Below are 23,735 nucleotides of genomic sequence, written 5' to 3'. Positions count from 1 at the left end.
TCCGGGCCAGTACTCACATAGAAAAATTCGGATACACCCGGTCTTTAAACCCGGCACCCAAATTTTTTTTTTTTTTTTTAATTTGAATGTTTTAATGTTTCTCTTTTTTTTTTTTTTTTTTTTTTTTTTGTTCATTTCTAGCAACAAAATGGATAGAAACTCAAAAGGAAAATACATATTATATCCAACGAATCATTCATTTTATAGTTTTTTTTTACTCTTCTCCACGTGGCTTTTTATTGGTAGTTAAGGAACAAATAGGCTTTGATTTAAAAAATTAAATAAAAAGAGTTTGAATGCGGCATCAACATTTTTTTTATGAAAAAATATTCATAACATGTAGACCTTGATTTAAAAAAAAAAAAAATTACCGGGTGCAACCCGAAACCCAAGTTTTGGATTTTTAAAAACTGGTTTTTAACCCTGGCTAACCTGTCCGCTTTCCAGCTTGGTTTTGAAATCCAGGTTCGGATCGTATCCGGATTCCTTGGCCAGAACCTAAATGAACAGTACTAGCAACTAATATTATCCGAATTCGAAATATAAAATATGGATAGTTTTTTTTTTATTTTTTTCCAGAATGTATCCCAAATACTCTTTTTTTTTTTAGAAATCCTAAACACTCGTTTGAAATCAGACAAACCTGATCTAATGAATAATGGATGAAATTATCAATTTTTAATATGTAATGATCTTAGAATAAAGAGAAAAGATATTTAAAGTTTTAGGGTATATAAATCTCATACATTTACTTAGTAAAATGTGAATAAATCTGACACCAATATAAAAACGTTATTTTTTAAGGCCTTCAAATAGAATTATTTTTTTTTAATGATAGATCTCACTTTTTTTGAAAGAGAGCATGCAAAACTTGCACACCTTAAGATTGTATTTAGCATTATTCTAAAATAAATCTATTTGTAATTGAGAAAATATATTTACAACCGTGATTGTGCAACTACCACGTAATCGCTTTGAAAAAAGTGAATAAAATATGGAATCAACATAAAAAAATTAATTTTTTAATAGTATACCCCACTCCTTTTCAAAGCGATTACGCAGTATTTATACACTTCACGATTGTATGTAGAATTATTCATTGTAATTTAGCAATGCTAAATACAATTCTAGGGTATACATGTTTAGCACACTCCTTTTGAAAAAAGTGAAATCTACTATTAAAAAAATAATTTTTTTTGCGTGGATCTCAAATTTGCCTATTTTCTTCAAAGGGATTACATGAGACTTATACACCCTATTACTTCAAATATCATTTGTCTTTGTAATTTTTTTTATTGACACGCCAACCACACTGCTGACAGGAAGGCTGTGACATCAGTACATAAAAAAGTATAGATACTTTGATCCTTTTTATGAAGGTATATAATAGGTCTTACGGGTAAATGATGTATTATACACCATGCTTATAAATAACATAAGTCATCATCTTATTCCAAACAAGTGTATAGCAGCACTTCACACTTCAGCTTTAGACAGCACAAAAGCAACATCACATTACCAGCACCTACACAACACAGATTTCACACTGCAGCAGAAAAATTCAAGATACAGAGTACCCATGTTATAAGAAGTTGTTGGCATATTCTGGCTGGAAGTTAAGTTTGAATTTGAGACTATCCGAATCTCCCTGTAAACATGTAACAGCATCCTATTCTTGCCACCATATATTCCAAGAAATCTACAAAGGAGAAATTACGTGGAGATTATATGATACTAGAAAAATCTAATCAATTCCAGACATGAGAAATGCTCACTGGGAACCCTTCTGCTGGGGTGGGAACCAACTCTACTTTTATTTTCTCATTGGGGAGAATTGGTTCCCACTTGAACATTTTCATTACATGATGGAGAAAGACAAGGATAGTTACTCTAGCATACTCTTTTCCAGGGCACATAAGAGGTCCTGCCCCAAAGGGAACGTATGTGTAAGGAGAAGGTCCATTTTGTTCGAATCTAATAGGATTAAACCTTTCTGGCTCTGAAAAGTATTTAGAGTTCTTTTGGGTTGAACCCACGCTCCAATATATCTGAAAAGAAATAAACAACCTCAATGGAATGAGAAAATCAGAATTTTTTAGTTCGAATGAATAAGATTAATCAACCAGGGTATTAGAATATTGTTTTAAGCAACTAATTCGCATTACCATCTACATAAGCATTAAGGAATAAGAGCATTCTCAATGGATTATGTGTAGTTGTATAAAACAATAGTTAACTAAAAGCTAGTTTACCTAATAGGATGCATTTTGCATTTGCTATTTTAGATTCATATGCATTTTGCTCGTAATTCATCGGGAGTGCGCTAAGGAAACCCGATAATTTGATAATTTAACATGGTAACAGAATAGCTGATAATATACCTTCCACCCCTTGGGAATGAGGTAGCCTTTATAGATGATATCCGTCTTGGCTTCTCTAAAAGAACCTTGAATAATTGTTCTATGTCTCATCACCTCGTTCGCAAAGTTCCAAGTGTATCTCATTTTTTTGATGTCATCCCAACATAGCACTTCTCTTGGCTTCATTAGCTCGGTTATCTCTCTCTGCTCTATCAAGCAAAAGAAGTTTAAAGGAGCTATTTTGTTATAGATATAGGCATGAATTTAATAACAAATAAAATTTCATGTGTGATGAATAAAATAAAACAATGTCTAGAATAAGTAAAATAAATAAAGTGAGACAATCCTTACATGAAAGATTAAAAGATAACAACAAAACCGAATTAATCGAATACCTCTTAGAACCTCATTGTAGTGGTGAGGCATCTCTGCAAGATATTTCATAGCAAAAGTGATAGGGGCAGTAGTAGTATCATGGCCTCCAATAAGAAATGCCAAGATCTTATCTGCAATCTCCAACTCTGTCATGAACCCATCTTCTCCCCAGGGCACAGCAATCATTTGCGTCAGGACGTCCTGTGTTGGAGAGGCCAAATTCTTTGCTAATGCTTCCCTCCTCTCCTTAATAATCAAATAAATCTCTTTCCTAAGAGCTTCTGCAGCTTTAATTGCATGATAAAATGGTGTCCCCGGGATGTTCAAATGTAGGGATAGAATTCCTCTATTTAGTGTATTGAAATGGCACAGAAACTTGGAGACTTTTTCACTATCATTTATGCTCAAAAACAAATGGCAAGCTAATGTAAACGTGTAGAGTTGTACCATAGAATGAACCTTAACTTCATCTTTATTCTCCCAGTGATTCTGCAAATGGGTTCTTGAGATAGAGTCGATTGACGCCACCAACTTCTGAGTCTCGTTGAATTTGAAGAACAAAGACATGAACTTTCTGGCCTTTGCAGCATCATGTTCAATGGGCACAAAAGCAATGGAGGGGAAGAGCTTTTGAACCGAGGGAGGGCGCCATCGTATCAACGACTTGCTGTTATGGAAGAAGATGAATTTGTTTGCTGCAGCGCCTGAAAATACGATGAATTTCTCCCCAAGAATGGAAGTTTTGAATACTTTGGAGGAGTACTTGCTTGTTCTCTTTGAGACAAAGCTTTCTGCTGCTCCTTGTTGGATTGCAGCCAAAAATTGCAGGGTTTCACCCAAAATCGGCCAGCCAAAACTTCCCGGAGGGAGTGTTGGTTTGGTGCCAGGAACATCTTCTTTGGTTTTATAAGCGAAGGAATAAAAAACCAGAGAAACAGCACAAACAAGGGAGACTAGGAAGAAGAAGGAGGAGGAGAAGGAGAAGAATTCCATGGTTGAGCTGTGAGAAATTGTCTCTGAGTGTAGCATTATTTTTTCCTTGGCGATACATTTTATGGTACTGAGATTGGACAGAGATCTCTCACATCATTTATGGTACTGAGATTTGTCAAAACTGCACCAACACTTCATTAATATAGACACACCAACAAGCCGTTTGGAAGGGGAAAATAGGAGTAAACAAGTAAGAACACAATCAGGGCAACGTGAAACCATCAGCATGTCAGCCTACTACTATTAAAAATATAATATAAATAATTAAATTTATTTTTTTTTATATATATTTAAACTTTTAAAATAAGAGCATCCAGATCGAGTGCAGTGTTCCGTTAGAGATAATATCAGCAAAAGTTTGATTGGAAATTGATTTGATATTATCTTGATTTAATTTTTATAATAATTAAGATATTTGTGTTATTATAATATTTTATATAAAATTATAAATAAAAATTTATATCTTATATTCAATAATAATTGAAAATAAAAAAGATGTAACTTTTATCTTCATCATTTTCTCTTCTCTATCGCTTTTTTTTCATGTTTTATATTTTCTTTCAAATACTATAGCAGGCAGCAGCATTAACATTTCAGCCCTTTCTCTCTGATCTCTTTGCCCCTAATTTTATATTTATTGGAATTGTTTTGTCCAGACAGAAAAATGATTTTTAGAAAAATGATTATTGAAGGAAAAAAAAAATTGGTCATTGGAAAAAATTAAGAAAGAATAAAAATTGAATAAAGTATGAATAGAAAAAACTGAGCAATAGGATGTATTGTATTTTTTTTAAAATGAATTAGCATTAGGCTAATATGAAATACTTAAATATGACATAAGATGCTAGAAATCTGTGTCCTGATTGACATAATTCTTAACTTCCAAACTAAAGGTATGAAGTTTGAAACCTCTCTCTTAACTCCAAAAAAAAAATAATAATAAAATATGATACAAGGTTAGTTTTAATTGTTACGAGGGGTTGTAAATTAAAAAAAACAAAAAGAAAAAAAGAAAAAAAGAAAATCAAAGAACAAGAAAGTAAAAATAAATAAATCCTGAAACATCAACGCAAAACAGAAAGAATTAGGGTTTGAAAAATCCTTGGTCAATTACTTGCAGGGTAATGCTTACAATCATGCACAATTACAGCAAGAAAAATTGTTTATTTATAACAAATTATTTTTTGTTAAAATGATTATTTTTTATTAAAATAAATCTATTTTTATCCCAACTAGACATTCTTATAATGATATCTCTCAAAAACAAGTTTTTATGAAAGATATCACTACTTGGATTTCACAACAAAAAATAAAGAATAATGATAATTGAGAAATAATTTATACAATCTTTATATTTCACGCACTCTTTTAAGAAAAATAGATAAATTTAAAATTTACATAAAAATATTTAATTTTTAATAATGAGTCCTACCTTTTTCAAATGAAGCATGGTAGGTTTTGCATGCATACTCATGAGTTCATGACTATGTCTATCATTATTCAATAATAATTTTAAAATTATTTTATAGCTAATTAATGTAATAGCTGTCAACTGCACTAAAAATATTAAGATTTTTTTAATTTAAACTTAAAAAGAATCTATTCTTTGTCTTTGATTTTGTCGTCCTAAGTCACATCTGCTGCTATGTGAAATACTTTTAGGAGTTTTGTTTGTCATCACTTAAATAAATAATCACTTAAAAATATTACCTAAAAAAATATGACTGAAAATAATAAAATATAAAGAACTTTAAGAATGAAAATTAATAGTTTTAGAAAATTTCCAAAATTTAATAGCCCAACGAGAAACTCCGGAGAAAATTCGGATCCAGTTGCAAGCATGGAAAGCCCAAAAGAGTAACCCAACCAACAGATTGGATGCTGTGATTTGGTTGGCGATTTCCGCGCCTATTCCTCCAAACCATTGGAACAAAACCATATCATATTCTCCGTTCTCTTCCTGTCTCTCTGTCCCTCACGCGCACGGACGCACACGCTCTCTCTCTCCCTTGTCTTCTTTCATTTTCAAGTCTTAAGGCTTGTTCTTCGGGACAAAACTGAGTTTTTCCTGGAGACCTGAATCGTAATCGGGGAAAGCCACCGAAATCCCAGTTACCCATTTCGAGTTTGGACCCACCAGATCGAGTCCGGACCCGTTGGCGGGGGAAACATTGAAGCCCACATTGAGATTTCCAATGTTCTTAAGATATAACCCGAAAGAATCTTGAGTTGGAGTTTTATTTTTTGTGATCATGATCATGTACGAAAACTGGGTGTCGTAGAATTGTAACGGCAAGATGAAATGTGGAAGTGGTGGTTTGGGTTGAGATTCATGGGGAATTGTTATAGTATGGAAGAACAAAAATTATACCAACAACGACGACTGCAGCAGCACAAGCAAGAACGTCAGCAACTGCATTTTGTTAAGAGAAATCAAGGTATTCCTTTTTGGTATATCAAATCAACAAGTGTTTTCTTTTTGACATTTATGGCTATAATTAATTTGATTTGATATATTTTTATTTTTATTATATTATTGGTTATCTATTTCTTTCCATCTAAATGCAATTTTGTTTTATGGGATCCATAAATGCAATATTTGGTGGGGGGAGAGAGAGAGAGAGAGAGAGAGAGAGAGAGAGACTGTGTCAAAATGAGTTTTTTTTGGTACATGGTGTTTTGAATCCACTCTAATCTTCCTGCATTAGGTTAAATTATCCTTAATATTACTGAGTTATAATATTAGTTTTTTTGTATATTCTTGGTGTATACTTGGGGAAGCAGAACTAGAGGTGTATGCAATTAATCTTGCATGTTAATGTTGTTGTCCTTAAAAAAAGTTGATGTAAGCTAGTAAAAACAGTTGTTAATTGATCTAATTTCCAATGTTAAGCATAATACTCCATTGTCATGTAAAATTTCAGTGGAAGTAGGACATGAATCAGCTAAATCTCTGAATATGCCACAAAATAGTGCAAGTAGCGCTCCCCAGGCTCCCCGAAATGTCAAAGATCTCCGCAAAAGCCCTGGATATAGTAATGTTGATATCTTCTCATACGAGGAAATGACATTGGCAACAAAGCATTTCCGTCCAGATCTAATTATTGGCGAGGGTGGGTTTGGTATTGTTTACAAAGGAGTTATTGATGAGAATGTGAGACCGGGTTACAAGACTGTTGAAGTAGCCATTAAGGAGCTTAATCGAGAAGGGTTCCAAGGAGACCGGGAATGGCTGGTATTGGACTGACTTTATTCGTTCAGTTTATTTATTGCCTTTCACCATGAGGTTTTGCATGGAAAATTTGAATTTTGTATTATTTTTGTTTGAAAAGAGAAATAAAAATAATTACATTGAACAAAACTTAAAGTAGACGCAAGAAGTATCTATGAACGAGAAGGGAATACAATCTGTGTGTATGCAAAAGATAGTGTGTAAAGAACAAACGCTAATCCCCCATTAAAATGTTTTTAAACTGCGGTGCAAGTCATTTCAACTTTTGAAGGAAGCTTTTTAAATCAGAATTGCTTAGAAGGGTGCAGATCTCCTCACGTTTTGGAAATGACAGTTTGTTTCCCATCATAATTTAATTGCTTGTATTCATCATATCTTTGTTTGTTTTGCACAGGCAGAAGTTAACTATTTAGGGCAGCTCCGTCACTCTAATCTCTTGAAGCTCATTGGGTACTGCTGTGAGGATGAGCACAGGCTGTTAGTTTATGAGTACATGGTGAGTGGAAACCTGGAAAGACATCTTTTTCGGAGTAAGTATCCAATGAAATACTTAATGACTTGAGAATTACTGCATAAATTGATATAAAGATGTATGCATCCATAGAGAAAAACCGAGCACTTGTTAGTTATTGTTTCATTTTATTTGTTTCTGGCGGTAGGAGTGGGCTCTACTCTAAATTGGTCGAGAAGGATGAAGATTGCATTGGATGCTGCAAAAGGACTTGCTTTTCTTCACGGTGCAGAAAGACCTGTCATTTACCGTGACTTCAAGACGTCAAACATTTTGATGGATGCAGTTAGTATTCTTTTCTTTGATAAATTTACATTTCTTTTATATAAATGGTGCACGTCTTGTCTTGATTGAAACTTGGGAGATTAGGAAGACTAACCTCCTGAGCATGAGCTTGGTGAAATTCAATTTAACTCCGCTAGTGAAACTCCAAGCCAGAACTCTGCTTTGCTAATCGATCAGCAAAGACAGAAGATGAAAGGGCCACATACTGAAGTTATCCTTTACTTGTTATGAAGTTTTTTCCTTCTTCTTTCTTTTTTGGGCAAATACAAACTAGCGTCTATCTTATCAAACAAAGATAAGAATTCATGTGCATGCACAGACGTAACAAATTATTTTTCCTGAGGAAGTTTGGTTGGCTTACACAGAATAAGTTTTAAACAAAAACCTGCAGAATTTTAATGCAAAGCTTTCAGATTTTGGCCTGGCAAAAGATGGGCCAATGGGAGACCAAACCCATGTTTCAACACGAGTGATGGGTACTTATGGATATGCTGCTCCTGAGTATGTAATGACTGGTGAGTCATGTTTTATTATTCAAGGGAAAACTGCTGAATTATTTTGTTACATTGTAGTTTTTTCTATCTTGTTTTAGGATTCTGAATTTGTCACCATTGCCAGTTAATGAAGATTTGTTTTACTTTAGTTATAGAGTCCTCACATGTTGTAACTGAATTGAATTACTGCCATTAGAAGATTGCAAAAAATTTTGGACCTTTCCAGTTTGTAATCAAGTTGAATCTTCTGATTTCTTTCATTGCTAAGTTGGAAGGAAAGAGTTAGAAGTATCTTGGTGTTTATGTACGTTTTGCTCCCTTGAGGGTAAAAAACTGTAGAGGATCTGTGAGAAGCAAAAATTTCAAGCGATTCTGATATTTCTTTTTGGCTTGTTTTCTCTCCTTTTTTATCCTTATTTTTTCCTTACTTCTTCAAGTTTATTCACAGAGCCAAACATCAAGATATTAATATTTCTGTACTTTCTGAGCAATTGCATCCCCTCTCAAATAAAACATACTGTGGGTACCCTATTTGCAGTAAATATTTGATCATTATACCTATATAAAAAAGGCAATTATATGATCATTATTAATCAAATAGTTAGAGGATGCAAAAAGAGTATTTTTCGCCAATGTTAAAGAATTATAGATTGATGATAGGAACTATTTTATTCATGAGCTAAGTTTTTAATTGTTTAATTAGGTCATTTAACATCTCGAAGCGATGTTTATGGATTTGGGGTAGTACTGCTTGAGCTGCTCGTTGGAAGAACAGCATTGGACAAGAGCAGACCCAGCCGAGAGCACAACTTAGTTGAGTGGGCGCGCCCACTCTTGAACCATAATAAGAAGCTCTTCAGGATCTTAGACCCTAGACTGGAGGGACAGTACTCAGTTAAAACAGCAATGAAGGTGGCACATTTGGCATACCAATGCCTTAGCCAAAACCCGAAAGGGAGGCCTCTCATGAGCAATGTTGTTGACATCCTCGAAAATTTGCAGTCAACAGAAAACCACGAGGCAATGCTTCAAAGTGGAGGCAGTGGTCGAACCCTTTATGAGGTTCCAAAGGATACCCCTGTCACTAAGTCAGAGAAGAGACTCCCATCCAGCAGCGAGAGGGAGCACAACGTGCAGCGGAGTAAACCAGGAAAAGGGAGGAGCAAAAGTGAGCCTCCCACAGATTGTAATCTGTATAGCCCTTCTCCAGATTTTCGATGAGAAATTAACCTCTTCCAGAAGTTGAACTTTCACCAAATATGGATGGAAGTTGAACTTGTAAAGGATATAGCAGCTGGTGTGTCCATTTTGTGTTTTAAGTCTATCATTCTTGTCCCATTAAGGAAACTGTAGAGTTCTTGCTTGTTCTAGTTCATGTATTTTCAGGGAGAAAAGTCAAACCCTTTTGAAATTATTACTGATGTATACATTTGGTGTTCTGAGATGATTATCCTTCCCCTTTTTTTCAGAGCTATCAAAGGTCCATTTGAATTCAAGATAAGTTGAGATGGTTTTAGATAAGTTGAATAAAATATTGTTAGAATATTATTTTAATATTATTATTATTTTGGGATTTAAAAAAATTGAATTGTTTATTTTATTTTGTGTAGAAATTTGAAAAAATTGTAATGATGAGATGAGTTGAGATGGGATGAGTTAAGGTGAATTTCGAATCCAAACGGGGCCAAAGAGTCGTGCCCTCTTTATATGATACCTTACCCATCCATCTCAGTTCTTTTTTCTTTATTTTTTACCCATCTCAGTTCAACAATGGTCCTTTACCATAATGAAATTTATCTGACCGATGAACTTCAACACAAACTCCCACTAGAAAGTGATGGAATTAGTTCGACACTGCTCTTGCATTTGGCTTCATTTGAATGTCCAATTAATGCAAAGCACACATCTAGCTGAACAACCTATGTAAATCACTTATAATATCACCTATAATGTCTTCTATTTCAAATGACTATCCCTTTTTTTTTTTCCTTTGTTCTTCCCAGAGTTTAGACTTTTTTCTTACCATTCTAGGCCAAAGATACGCATGTCTTATTTTCACGGTTGTATCTTCCATTGAAGTGGACAAAAACAAAGGGAGAGAGAAAAGAAACCAATTATAACACTTTTAAGTACATGAAGGCAATGTACCACTGCCAGGCAGCACGTCTATCTTATGATGGTGATCATATCTTAGATTGAAAAGTTCAATTTTCAAAGCAATCTTGGAGGGCTTCCCTTGCTTATGTTGTTATTCCTCTACAAGCCAGAAATCACCATTAGAATTATTTGGTGAAAGAAACTCGCCAAATAATCAAGCACAAAAGCTCATCACATATACAAGTCAGAGTTTGACATGAAAACCTCACGTCATATTTTCCTTTTTAATAATTAATTTAGAGAAATGATAGTTGCAGTCGTGAGTGTGCAAACACCGCACAATCACTTTGGAAAAAAATGAATAAATACAAGACCCACAATTAATTTTTTAATAGTAGACTCTACTCTTTTTCAAAACAACAGCACGACGCTTACACACTCCACAATTGTATGTAGCATTAATCATTAATTTAATCTCATCAAAGAGTGGGGCGCAGCCCATTACACAGGTAATAACTGATAACAAATGATTTGTCATTACAGAATGATGGCATTGCACACAATGGTCTACAGAAAAGTAGTCATTTGAACCATGATTGGGACAACCACACTACATTCCTTCGCCACAATTCTACAAAATTCACTACTTTTGCAGCACATAGACAATGATTTCCTACTCAGAATCTGTGCATATCCTCCAACATTGTAACAATGCTTTTGACAATGTAACAATCACGAGCATTTTCCTACAGAAACAGAATTTCCATCATTAGTCACAATTCCCTTGGAGTATATCACTCTTGCATTGTGCACTGCCATGAGTATAGCGGGATTCGTTTAACAAAGGGGAATGTGCGTTTCTGGATATAGAGGCAGATTTCACATCATATAAATCAAACCATAAAGAATCATGGTTAGGTCTGTTTTCAATGTGCAAAGGTATGATCCAAAACCGGATCTTGCTTCTTTTGTAAGAAGATTAAACTAACTATACTCCAAAAGTGGAACAGGTTAAACCTCTCACTAGAAAAATGGATATAAGAAAAACTCTGGGGACAAAACATCTGCATTTGGGAGAAAACCTTAAAATAGTACCATAGTAATTGGAAACAAACTTCTGAAATGCCAGAGAAGGTACTTGAAAAGCAACACATGGTCTAGTCACAGCCAAAATGCAAAATGTTGCAACAAATTGAGGGTGTTTCAATCATCAGAGAATGTAATTAATGGCTTAACTGTCTGCAAGGACATTATTAGGGCATATATACCGCAAACCCTCATTAACTTTTCCAGTATTCAATTTGGCAAAGTTAGTACAAACATCAAAAGTTTTTCTCAGGAATAAAAGTAAGAAAACAGCAACTACACAGCTATTATGTATTCCAAACACAATTATGTAAAAGAGCAATGATACAATGACAACCTATCCACCATTCATTTACGACTTATTAATAAAATAATATTTTTTTTATAATTTAAATACATCAAATCAAAATCAAAATTAAAATATATATTTTAAAAAATATTATTTTATTCTAAGATTGTAGACAAATAGTAAAGTAGTAGGTGTTTTATCATTTCTCTATGTAAAATCTTCTTCATAATTTAAGACTACACAACAAAAACAGGCACACAAAAAATAAGATGTCAAATTCCTGGTATGAATACCACCAATAGATCTTTAGGTTGGCAAACTTGGACAACACGGGGCAAAGAAACTAAATTCGCAATTCAAGTCAGTAGGCAAAACAAAAAAATGTAAAACATTCTAATGAGAAAAATGGAACAGGTAATAAATCCCATGATATCTACAAAACCATGCCCCATTTTGCCTAGATATAAAGTCAAAGGTCAAATCAACGAAACTTATGTTGGTGCACATTCAATCATGAATTCATATAAAGTGAATTATAGTTAATACCAGCCATTGGCCCATTTCTTTTTCTCAAAGAGGGAGAGGATTAGTTTTTCAGGGTATGCCTCTATGCCCCACATGGTTTTTTTAACATAAATTACCTACTACTGGAAAAAATCAGCAAATGTAAATTTTATGCCAAATGTGGATGTACAAGTCATTAAGAGTAGTTTACCCCATATATGGTGCAATTTCATTGCAAGTTGAGTTACAGTTCTTCTCTCCACGGGATTAGAAAATTCCATGTTCATAGCCTCCTGAATCGCAGACAAGAATTCTCGCCTTGCTTTTGTAGAAAGAACAAGATAATTCGGTCCATGAATAATGCTCAAGTCCACAACCTAAAATGAAAAACAAGGACAAGAAACTACTCCCATTAGTTTTTTCCTGATAATTTTACTATATTAATGATCAAAAGACATGTTCAAAACTGCAATAAGTGGCATCATAATGCATGGAATTTCATTGGTGCAATCAGAACTCAATTGATTTTCGTTGCTGTATTTATATGGTGCATTGGAGCAAACAATACCACTCAAAGGGCTTGGTTTGTACTTAATGAACCCTAATGAAAACATTGCCATCATAATCTCCAATTAGAGTATAACTATTGAAACTGGGAAAGCAAGCTATTAAAATCACGTTTTGATGGCTACAGGTCCCAGCACAATTGGTGGGGGAGTTTAGTTCAGCCCATAAATGACATGGTATAGATATCCAGCACCACATCATTATTAAATAGATGCTTAATAAATGTATAAGAACTTGCCTGCTGCAACCAAGGGACAATGGAGTTCATGCATCTTTGTTCCAGGAGATACGATGCCAAAGTTCTGAGAACATCACTCACAGTCTTGGGTGACAGACTTTCCAGAACAGGACCAGTTCTATCAAGTAGCTCAACCATTACAAGTTCATCACGGGAACAGAGAGCTTCCATATATGCAGAGTCTAGATCCCCTTCACATAGGAAACCTTGCACGCATTTCCAAAGGTTATTCTGACTTTCAAAACCATTTTGCCTGACATTTGCGCTAGAGCCTGAGGCAAAAATAGCATTAGCATTTTTTATTTGACCACACCCAACATTTTGCATTCCCTGACCTGAACATTTCTGCATGTCTTTCCCTCTAGGATTTCCATCAATCTTTACCTTAGTATTTGTCCACATATCCTTCGACCTGAACCTAGCAACTGCACTTACCTCCCGAACATCATTACTCTTTGCAGACAACAATGAAGGCTGTCTATTGTGAATATCAACAGATGGCCGTGGAGTGCAAGTAGAGATTCGGGGAAAATGCACACTTTGACTCTGCTTCACAAGTTTGGAGCTTGCTAAATCAGAATATTTCCCTCCATGCACAAGATCCTGTGCAAGTCTATCTACGACATGTTCTAAACCTACCACCCTTGATTGAATTGAGGTCAAGCTATCCATTATGCCAGTTGTAAACACCTGCAAATGAGATTAATACGTAAGACAAATTATACAGTTACCTGTGCTCATGGCTAAATGGTATTATGAAAGAATGGCATGTATGACAAGAAGCATCAAAGATGGAATATGAGGCTTCTTAAATTAAAAGAACAACTAAAAACCAAGGATTCAGGAATCCCAGAAATCAACTAGTTGTTTTTAGAGAATTGTACGTGTTCGTATTAAGAACATTCAAATTGGATGGCTTTACAAAAAGTAAAAAGTCTGTATTTTATGCTCATTATGGATAGAACAGTGGTCAAAGTAAATAATGTTCACTTCATATCTTATTGAGGAGCTCTGAACCAACAGTTAAGGTCCACATTTAGATCCTACACTATTTTACCTGTAAGAGATCCATTAGGTTTGACTGTTTGTTTTCAATCTCCAAAAGCTGTTTTCGAATGCAAACCATTTCATTTGCCATTTGTGAGCAACATCCATGGGCAGTTTGAGAACAAGACTCTGTAACAGTAGAATCGAGACTTCTACGATCTTGCATCTTTGATGAATACATCGGTTCGTCAATAATTTCTTCAGCTGCAAACCGCTGGGTTCTTCGAATTGGCTTTACTGAGCTACCCTCCTCAAGACAATCATGAGAAACTGTCACAAACTTGGTCTCAAAGTTATCGGTAGTAAGATTACTCACAGAAGAACACTCTTGTTTGTCATCCATTGGCACATATTCATACCCAATATCCTGTGGGTTTGTAACATCAGTGCTCATTCTTTCTAATGTCTTGGTAACAGAACTACCCTCTGATTCTTCGATATGAGATTCTGCTAAAGAAGCATTATGGACTTTTGGAACTGCAATTTCAATATGCCAATCATCTCCTTTAGGAAGTTTAGTTTCCACATAATTTTGACTTGCTTTTCTGCTAGACAAAGGAATCATGCCCTTATTTGAGCTTCTACCAGTTTTCTTGAGGTTGACATCCTTCCATCCAGATTCACAGGTGCTGGTAATATCACTGTAGTCACCTCCATAGAAATTTTCTGTAAAAATTATATGATGAAGATATGGTGTCAAAGGAAGCAAGGAGAGAATGTAAACACATGCCCACATCATAATTCCAAGAACTTGTTTGGTTGAACAAATGAAAGATTCAGTGTGATGGAGTCCAGCAAGAGCATAAAATGAAAGGTCTCCACTTCTGTCAACGGATTGACTAGAAAATACACGAACAAGACTTGCCTGACCAACCGAATAAAGGTCAAGTTCACTCAGATAATTGAAACTTGAACAAAATTGCAAAGGAATGCATTGACATGAGTGGGTACACTTTGAACGTGTACCAATTCATTAATAAAGAGACATCTTGCACACAAAACATAACCTTGGCAAATGCAAAGCATGTACTCACTTCAAGTGATGTTTGATGATGCAAAACCATCATGCATCAATCTTTGCGAGCTCTTATTCAATCCTTCTCAATCATCAAAAATCAGATGAAACATATCGAACATCACATTTATATGTGCTTGTGTTTAATTGTCCAAATTCCTCAATCCATATCAATGACCTCAGGTGCATATTTTATCTTAAGCATAGCATGTATAAATTGTCCTAATTCTGAACTTTCACTTCTTGAATTACTGCCTTAAATTGTCTAAGCTCAGTCTTATGGCCATACTGTACTCAAAATACGTTAACTTGTCCCAATAGGATGCTTTTAGTTTCTGGTTCTTCTTAATCAAATTTTCATGTCTTAAAAAAGCATGAACAAACTCAGAAAACCTATGAGCAAAACAATGCAATGAACCAAAACTATATGACTGACCTTAAAAAGGAAACACCAAACATAAAACCTATCTGGACAAACATGCCAAATCAATGGTTATCAACCACTAAACCTTTTATGGAAGATCCAGCCTCCGAGGGTTCAGGAGTATCTGGCCCTGGAAGACCTCTCCAGTACTGCAGGGCCTGCAGAACTGCATCCCTAACAGGTTTAACCTGCAAGAAGCACATATAGTACAATCTAAAATGCAGTTAACCCTTAGTAAGAAGAGAAACGTCTCCGAGTTAGACTGCAAGAAACACAAACCTTATCAAAACGACAAGATTCAAGAGAGCGGATGGAGGAAGACCTAAAGGATCCCAAGAAGGATCCACCAGTTGCAGCAATGTCCCCTAATGCTACAGACGCAGCTTTACGTGTCGTCCAGTCACTGTTTTTAAGAGCTTCTTGGATGCCAGACATTGCACCTAATAGAATATTTTGTGTGGGAGCACCACCAACCTGAAGAAGAAATTGCAAAGTTTTATTTTTCTTTAATTAGAAAGTGGAAAGAAAACCAGTGATATAAAATTATATAATTTTAAATACCAATCCTAAAGATCATGGATAAATTTGGGATTACGTATCCCAATCACTTCAACCCCTTAAAAGGCCAGATAATAATATACAAGAGCTTCTTTATCTACAATTTTGAAATACAAACAAAGAAAGAAATCCTCAATTGCAAGGTCCCCCATTCTACATATCATGCCAGACCCACCCTTCTACAATCTCCGGTCAGAGATACAATACAGAACCCTAGAAACCTCTCCCCAACCCACATTTATGCTATGCCAAGTACCACACCCATAAGGTCTCCTTACTAAGTCTGAAGGGCACTAAATCCGAGTTTCCTCAAATATTACTCAAATTAGAGTCTCCATAAATGATTTCCTTACTCACCACATCATCACAAGCTCACAACCATTTGCCCAGGATAGCTTGGTTTGAAGGTAATAAATTTTCACACCCCAGCCCACCATATCGTAGAGTACCAACTTGATTTCAGTTCACAAGTGAAACATAAATCCCTCACATTCTTCTCGATAAAAATTCCTGCTGGAACTTCTCTATGCAGTTTGATATATTAGTCGGGATGGTGAATAACAACAGAAAATAAGTGGGCAAGCTAGAGAGTGTACTCTTGAAAAGAGTATGACTACCATCTGCAGACAATAAAGTTTCTTCCAACCTGCCAACCCAAACGCATAACATGTAAATTCATAGGTAAAGAACCCACTTCACAGCACAAAAGACTGGCCAGCTCCTTCACAATACCAACTTCACCTATGGGAACTCACTCTTTCCCAAACATGTCAAAACTCAAACCCCAAAAAAACTCATAGGCAGGGCATTATGTTTGCTAATATATCTGCAAACCAGCCCACATAATTAAAGATTATAACGGCTCGTTTGGATAGTGAAATGAGATGAGATGAGTTGAATAAAATATTGTTAGAGTATTATTTTTTAATATTATTATTATTTTGGGATTTGAAAAAGTTGAATTGTTTATTATATTTTGTGTGGGAATTTAGAAAAGTTGTAATGATGAGATGAGATGATTTTTTTTATCCAAACCAGCCCTAAATGACAAGCTAGCCTGGAATTCATATATTTAAAGAACCAAAACTCCAAGATACTAACAACTTGATAAGAGAGTAAAAAGTATATAACGATAAGGAATGCAGAAATTTATGTAAATTGAATTTCACAGATGCATATACACAAGTACAAAAATTTGACTGTTGCATCAAGTTTTTTCGTCACTGTAGTAATTCAAATTTATAGTTTTCTTCTATTGCTGAATGGTCAGCAACCATTCATGTCATCTCTTGTTTTTGGCAATTGCAAGTACTATAGACGCGCACATAGCATACCCTAAACAAAGAACGAAATAGTTTTAGCCCTAAAAAATCAGTATATAATTTATGGCCTTGGGCAAAGAGATAGTAACAAAATATTGAATTCAGTATAGTCCAAAATCATAATTCATAAAGAAAAATCAATTGAAATTAGAAGCAAATCAATTTATGTGGAAGAGTTCAAACTGACCTGAATAATACTTCTATTCAACTCAATCACCGCTGGTTTAGCCATAAAATGTGGATTCTTTAGAAATTTTGTGGTCCGAGTCAACATCTTCTGCAAAAGTGAGATGGGCGGATCATGCGTGTTATCAACGATCCTCGCCAGACACAATGCCGAACCTGATTGAACCTGCCTGTTCTGTTCACCCAAAGCTTCAAAAAGCGGTTTCACTAACACAACAAAGACACCATCAGTCTCACCCCCACGATTGCTCAATTTCGAAGCCAATACACCTACTGTTTCCACACATGCATCCCTCACAACTGAGTCTGGGTCCTTGAGCCGCTTAACAATGCTAGCAACCATCTTACCAAGATGCGGCCCAACAAGACCTTCATGAACTCTTGCTAATGTACCCATCAGTCGAATACATTCCTTTCTCACTGCACTCTTTTGCTCCGAATCAGTATCCAATATACATGACAGAAATGGTGCAATTCTATCTGGGGTTAAACATTCAGCAGTTTTCTCAAGCTCTTCAACCCCTATCTGGTAGGTATCTCTATCTGCAAGCTTGTTTAGTGCAAGAACCACTTTATGTTTTAGCTCAAAAATCACCTGTTGCACATTCACCCTAGTGGGTCCTCGTGCTTTCAGTTGCTGCAGTGTCTTCATCTTGATATGTAAATCGAGGCCAAAGCTCTAAAGATGCATAGATTGTGCTTTCAAAACTTCAATGGTAGACGGGTCAAAATATCAGAGAAAGCTAGACTTAAGCCATCAATCCTTGGTACTAGGAACAATTTGTAGAATACAGCCAACATTTTGTACTCCACCTATATCAAAGCCCTATGTTGTCAGGAAAAAAAAAGGGCGGGGTCATGGAACGCAAACTAGAAATTATACATTCGCATCAACGCTCCGTTTAAGCGGTGAAAAATGTAGCAAAATAAAGTAACTTTGTCGAGGAAAAAAAAACTAGAACAGAAGTGAAGATAGTAAATTGGAGATCTAAAAGGTCTTAAGAGTTATTAGGAACTTAGCAAAAGCATTGTTTTTTTTATCAGTAGGAACGTAGGAAAAGCATTAGGATTCACTGAATTCAAAAATCTCCCCTTTCTTTTTAATCTTCTTCTCTCCTTTTTTTATCTTTTCCTAATAAATACAGATGATCGACGAAATGATAAGGAAAGGAAAAAGCATTTTCATTAAACCAATTCATGCTGACCATACATGAGGTGATATTCAAAAAAACAGGGGGGAAATCTAAGCATAAAACAATACAGAACGCAAATCATTCATAAATCCACAGGGAAAAAAAAAAAACACAAGATTTTCACTTAATTTTGTTCATATTACCCTCAGTTTTCTCGGCAAAACCAAACAGAACCGGAAATGGAAGAAGAAAATAGAAAAGAAAAGGTGAAAATAGCTTAAACAGAAGCAACCGTACCAGAGAGTGAAAGAGAGAAGGAAATAAGACGAAAATGAAATAGAATTTGCAGTTCTGATTATGATTCAATGATGAAATTAAAGCGAGAATTCGGAGACCAAAAATTTCAAAAATATAATGAATAAACTAATGGGAAGGGAACGAATCTCCGTACCTTTTCCGCAGAGCTCAATGCCACAGAGAGAGAGAGAGAGAGAGAGACAGTTCGAGACGACACAATACTCCACCTTTAAGCATTCAAACTCGCACACGGAGACAGAGACTGAGGCAGAGGCTCTTTTTCGCGCTTTCTTCTGGGTTTCGAATTTGGGGGAGCGTGTAATCACGTGAGGACTACTTCCATTGTACTGTTGGATTATCGCCACGTGGTTTACTTACGGTGTTCTCAACCTTCGATTTTATATGCGGTTTTTTTTTTTTTCGATTCCTGGCCCCGAGAGAGTTTCCAAAACTTTTAAATTTTGACGGGATAATAGATAGTATTTGCATCATAGAATATTTTGAAAATCTGTTAATAATGATAAAATAGTTTAAGTTAATTTATTTTATTAAATTTTAGAAAATTATAGAGAAAAAAATGAATAAAAATATTATATTACCTAAGAGATAGAGTCGAGTCCCGTGAATGTATAAGCGCCACACAATCATTTTAAAAAAAGTGAATAAATATGGAACCGACATAAAAAGAAAACTAATTTTTTAATAGTAGATCTTTTTTTTTCTAAGCGATTGCACGATACTTGCACAGTCTATGATTATACATAGCATTACTCAATAGAGTCGCTCTCACTAGAGATCCAAGTATAAATAGAATTATAGAACATGCAACAATAAATTTGCCTTTTAACTTAATCATCGAGGTTGTAGTTGAACCATCTAATGGTAAGTTGTGTTGACAAATTGGGTTATTAGATTTAGGCTGCGTTTGAATATTGAGCTGAGCTCTATATGAATAGTAATGAGTTGAGTAGTAAAAAAAGTTATGTGAAACCCATTTAAATTGAGTTTAAAGTATGTTTAGATGTTAAGATGAGTTTAACATTTTTTATAGGAAGTTGAAAAAAGTTGTGGGTCCCACGTATAAAGATATGTTAAGTTAAAAAAAGTTATGGGTCCTATATATAAAAATTTTTTGAGTTGAGATAAGTTTAGTAATTTAAGAGTTAGGTATTGTAGAAGATTAATATGGAAGGCACACAGCTAATAAGGAAGGAGTTTCCAGCGCGTTGATGGCTAAAGAATAAATAAGTTGTTTAGGCAACAATGCCCTGTTTCGGAAATATGGCAATCCGCATTTAATTCTCATATGCCCTGTTTTGGAAGTGTATCGTTCAATATTTAATTTACGTAGGATGCTAGCGTCAATATTTTTGGATAGCAGTTGGCTATAAAACTGTAAGGAAGGTCTATCAATAAGGCATCAGAAAATCATTCACAAATTGTTTCTCTTATACGTTCAACATAGGAAAGGCACGGAAGAACGATCCGGCATCTTTTCCGGTTGATATTCCATTTACTCGTTCGGTTGCTAGAGCTCGTAATTTTTGGCATTAGAGCAGGTCATGGCGGACTCCCAAATAGAACACCTAGAACAGCAAATGGCGAACTTTGGAAACATCATGGAACGCCTTATGAAAAAAATTTGACGAGACTAGTGCGAAAGTGGACTCTTTGGCGAGCAGGAGTTTAGGCGATGGAGAGGGGTCAGGATCAAGAAATAGAAACGGAAGAAAACAAGGGGAGGGCATATTGCAGCTGCGCCCAAGTTTGCTAAATTAGACTTTCCGAAATACAATGGTCTGGATGATCTAACAAGCTGGATTTACAGGGTGGAACAGTTCTTTGAATATCAACAGACCGAGGAGGTGGAGAAGCTGCATCTGGCCGCTTATCACCTGGAGGGAGAGGTGCAAATGTGGTACCAACTTTTCAAAGATAATGAAGAAATAGTGTCCTGGGAGGCACTGAAGGGAGGCCTGCGAACTCGTTGTGGTCCAACCATGTTCGAAGATCACTTTGGTTCATTAAGCAAGCTGCGGCAAACAGGGTCTGTCCGAGAGTATCAACTGCAGTTTGAACAACTTTTAAGCCGAGTGGGTGGACTGGCCCCCAACCATCAGCTAGGATGTTTTATCAGTGGACTCAAGGAACCTTTGTGCACGAATGTACAGGTTGCGCGTCCCTCATCTATTACGGACGCAATTGGTTTAGCGAGACTCTTTGAAGCGAGACATTTAAAGAAACCAATGCAGATGGAGGCCAGACGACAAATGCCTATGGAACCAACGCTACCTCCTCTGCCTTCAGCCAACTTATCAAGAACAAAAACACCGTCCATTCGACGTCTCACTCCAAGCGAGTTACAAGAACGGAGGAAGAAAAGCCTTTGCTTCAATTGTGATGAGCAATTCATGCCAGGCCATCGTTGTAAGAAGCTTTTTCTAATTGAGGGAATATATGTGCAGGAGGAAGAAATTAATGACGAAGGTGATAGTGAGGAGCATAATGAGTTCAATGAGGAGCCGATGATCTCAATACATGCGATGGTGGGTACCATTTCACCACAGACGATGAGGATTCGGGGAGCAGTTATGGGGCAAGGCATCACAGTCCTTTTAGATTCTGGAAGCTCTCATAATTTTTTGAATGCTTCATCCGCAAAAAAAAATGGGGTTGACTTCCCAGAGAACACAAGGTATGAAAGTGATGGTGGCGAATGGAGAAAAGCTAGACCGTGAGGGACATTGCAATGGAGTGAGGGTATGGTTCCAAGGTACCCAGTTCTCTATTGATTTTTTTTTGTTGGCAATTGAAGGTTGTGATGCAATACTTGGTACCCAATGGCTTCGTACGCTAGGCCCAATTTGGTGGGACTTTGCAAAACTTGTAATGAGTTTCAAGTATAAGGGAAGGCAGATGGAGTTGAAAGGAATAAGAGAGCCGAAACATATGGTAGTGGAGGAAAAGGTTGTAGCACGAGAATTATGCAAGAGGAAGTCTGGGTTCCTTTGTCAATTGCTTCCGTTGGCTCACAAGGGACCCAAAACTACAGCTGAATTTTTCTCCATTAACTTGGGTGCTGATGTTGCAGGAACTACTTCCATAACCCATGAAGTGGGAAAAATATTGCAGGAATATAAGGAACTTTTTTTCTGAACCAACGGGACTCCCACTAGACCAATCTCACAATCACCAAATTCCTTTGAAGCCTGGTTCCGGACCAATCAACGTTCGACCACATCGCTACCCTCATTACATGAAAGGAGAAATCGAGAAAATGATATCAAGTCTCTTGCAATTAGGCGTGGTGCGAACCAGTACCAGTCCGTATTCCTCACCTGTATTGATGGTTAAAAAGAGGGATGGATCGTGGCGCCTTTGTGTGGATTACAGGGCACTCAACCAAATCACAGTAAAGGATAAATTTCCTATACCCATTATTGACGAATTGTTGGATGAGTTAAATGGAGCAAAAAAATTTTCCAAGCTGGATCTTCGCTCGAGTTATCACCAGATAAAGATGTAGAAAAAATAGCATTCTGGACACACCATGGACATTACGAATTTCTCGTGATGCCGTTCGGACTCACCAATGCTCCATCGACCTTCCAGTTCCTCATGAGCGAGATTTTTAAGTCTGTTTTACGAAGGTATGTACTCGTATTTTTTTATGATATACTCGTTTATAGTCGAACATGGGAGGATCATTTAGCACATCTTCGGGTGGTGCTGAAAACGTTGCAATCTAACCATTTGTTTGTGAGGATGGAGAAGTGTCAATTTGGGCAGGACCAGATCAATTATTTGGGGCACCTCATTTCTGAACATGGAGTGGCCATTGATCTGGAAAAAGTAGCTACAATGACGGAATGGCCTAGACCCACCTCTGTTAAAGCCTTACGTGGGTTTCTCGGCTTAACTGGATATTACCGAAAATTCATTAGAAATTATGGCCAAATCGCAAGCTCACTTACACAGCTGCTAAAGATGGACGCCTTTGGGTGGAACAAAGGTGCTGAAGCTACCTTTATTCAACTAAAGCAGGCAATGACTACGGGACCAGTCCTAGCACTATCGGATTTTTCAAAGCAATTCGTAGTGGAGTGTGATGCATCTGGTTTTGGCTTGGGAGCCGTACTCATGCAAGATGGTAGGCTCATCGCCTATTTTAGCAAGGCACTTCAGGGTCGGAATTTAAGTCAATCAACTTATGAGAAGGAGATCATGGCATTAGTTGCTGCCATCCAAAAATGGAGGCCATATTTACTCGAAAATAAATTTGTGGTCCGAACAGACCAGAGGAGCTTGCGATATTTATGGGATCAAACCATTGCTACGGAAGCACAACAGAAGTGGTTAGTCAAGCTTATGGGTTACGATTTCGTAATCGAATATAAAAGGGGACGTGAGAATTCCGCTGCGGACAGCCTCTCCAGGTGTGAGGAAGGCCTTCATCAAGAGAAAATTTTTTTTGCTCTCAGCATGCCACTACCACTCTGGACTGAACCCATAAAAGAAGAAGTGCTCACTGAACCAGAGTTAAAGTCGTTAGCAAAAAATATTCAAAATGGTGAAGCTATTGGACCATGGAGTTTCAAGTCAAGGATCATTTTTTATAAGGACCAAATTTATTTGAGGCCAAATTCGCCACTGACCCAACAAATCATCAGTGAGTTTCATGGTGGAACTCATGAGGAATTTCATAAAACTTGGCAACGTCTC

The 23,735-nt window shown here is 36.2% G+C and overlaps 3 protein-coding genes across 6 annotated transcripts; 1 reads left to right on the top strand and 2 right to left on the bottom strand.

Annotated features, from left to right (window-relative positions):
- Positions 1–1,398: 1,398 nt before the first annotated feature.
- Positions 1,399–3,765, bottom strand: LOC121242112 (beta-amyrin 28-monooxygenase-like). The gene is made up of 4 exons (XM_041140023.1): positions 2,756–3,765; positions 2,382–2,569; positions 1,761–2,048; positions 1,399–1,725 (listed from the first exon to the last, which is right to left on the bottom strand). The coding sequence occupies exons 1-4, from the start codon at positions 3,762–3,764 to the stop codon at positions 1,714–1,716; spliced, it is 1,497 nt and encodes a 498-aa protein (XP_040995957.1). The 5' UTR covers position 3,765; the 3' UTR covers positions 1,399–1,713.
- Positions 3,766–5,636: 1,871 nt separating this feature from the next.
- Positions 5,637–9,694, top strand: LOC121241914 (probable serine/threonine-protein kinase PBL17). Of its 2 annotated transcripts, none has more exons than XM_041139770.1 (7): positions 5,637–5,965; positions 5,999–6,166; positions 6,695–6,963; positions 7,355–7,490; positions 7,620–7,756; positions 8,148–8,271; positions 8,954–9,694. In XM_041139770.1, exons 2-7 carry the CDS (start codon positions 6,031–6,033, stop codon positions 9,469–9,471), a joined length of 1,320 nt encoding a protein of 439 aa, XP_040995704.1. In that variant the 5' UTR covers positions 5,637–5,965; positions 5,999–6,030; the 3' UTR covers positions 9,472–9,694. The 2 variants fall into 2 exon arrangements, with proteins under 2 accessions (XP_040995704.1, XP_040995703.1); XM_041139769.1 differs by having other exon boundaries at positions 5,639–5,965; positions 6,653–6,963.
- A 1,166-nt stretch (positions 9,695–10,860) lies between these two features.
- LOC121241912 (TORTIFOLIA1-like protein 2) lies at positions 10,861–19,323 on the bottom strand. Of its 3 annotated transcripts, none has more exons than XM_041139765.1 (8): positions 19,168–19,323; positions 17,585–18,396; positions 15,797–15,991; positions 15,602–15,705; positions 14,089–14,986; positions 13,032–13,721; positions 12,438–12,603; positions 10,861–11,093 (listed from the first exon to the last, which is right to left on the bottom strand). In XM_041139765.1, exons 2-8 carry the CDS (start codon positions 18,233–18,235, stop codon positions 11,080–11,082), a joined length of 2,718 nt encoding a protein of 905 aa, XP_040995699.1. In that variant the 5' UTR covers positions 18,236–18,396; positions 19,168–19,323; the 3' UTR covers positions 10,861–11,079. The 3 variants fall into 3 exon arrangements, with proteins under 3 accessions (XP_040995699.1, XP_040995701.1, XP_040995700.1); XM_041139767.1 differs by having other exon boundaries at positions 14,089–14,744; positions 15,603–15,705; XM_041139766.1 differs by lacking the exon at positions 19,168–19,323 and adding an exon at positions 19,014–19,147.
- Positions 19,324–23,735: the final 4,412 nt, after the last annotated feature.

The sequence above is a fragment of the Juglans microcarpa x Juglans regia genome, chromosome 8D, assembly GCF_004785595.1.
Source record: "Juglans microcarpa x Juglans regia isolate MS1-56 chromosome 8D, Jm3101_v1.0, whole genome shotgun sequence".
Lineage (NCBI taxonomy): Eukaryota > Viridiplantae > Streptophyta > Magnoliopsida > Fagales > Juglandaceae > Juglans > Juglans microcarpa x Juglans regia.
Note: the sequence above shows the minus strand (reverse complement) of the source record. Positions and strands in the feature narration are given on the sequence as shown.

What these genes read in the sequence shown, in the direction of transcription:
- LOC121241912 (XM_041139765.1), bottom strand. Translation starts at nt 18,235, where the DNA reads ATGAAGACACTGCAGCAACTGAAAGCACGAGGACCCACTAGGGTGAAT. An exon ending in TGAATAGAAGTATTATTCAG is followed by an intron (nt 15,992 to 17,584) that starts GTCAGTTTGAAC and finishes TTTCTTCTTCAG; the next exon opens with GTTGGTGGTGCTCCCACACA. An exon ending in TTGTCCCTTGGTTGCAGCAG is followed by an intron (nt 12,604 to 13,031) that starts GCAAGTTCTTAT and finishes TTTTCATTTTAG; the next exon opens with GTTGTGGACTTGAGCATTAT.
- LOC121242112 (XM_041140023.1), bottom strand. Translation starts at nt 3,764, where the DNA reads ATGCTACACTCAGAGACAATTTCTCACAGCTCAACCATGGAATTCTTC. An exon ending in CTACAATGAGGTTCTAAGAG is followed by an intron (nt 2,570 to 2,755) that starts GTATTCGATTAA and finishes TTTGCTTGATAG; the next exon opens with AGCAGAGAGAGATAACCGAG. An exon ending in TCATTCCCAAGGGGTGGAAG is followed by an intron (nt 2,049 to 2,381) that starts GTATATTATCAG and finishes ATTTCTTTTCAG; the next exon opens with ATATATTGGAGCGTGGGTTC.
- LOC121241914 (XM_041139769.1), top strand. Translation starts at nt 6,031, where the DNA reads ATGTGGAAGTGGTGGTTTGGGTTGAGATTCATGGGGAATTGTTATAGT. An exon ending in AAGGAGACCGGGAATGGCTG is followed by an intron (nt 6,964 to 7,354) that starts GTATTGGACTGA and finishes TGTTTTGCACAG; the next exon opens with GCAGAAGTTAACTATTTAGG. An exon ending in CAAACATTTTGATGGATGCA is followed by an intron (nt 7,757 to 8,147) that starts GTTAGTATTCTT and finishes AAAAACCTGCAG; the next exon opens with AATTTTAATGCAAAGCTTTC.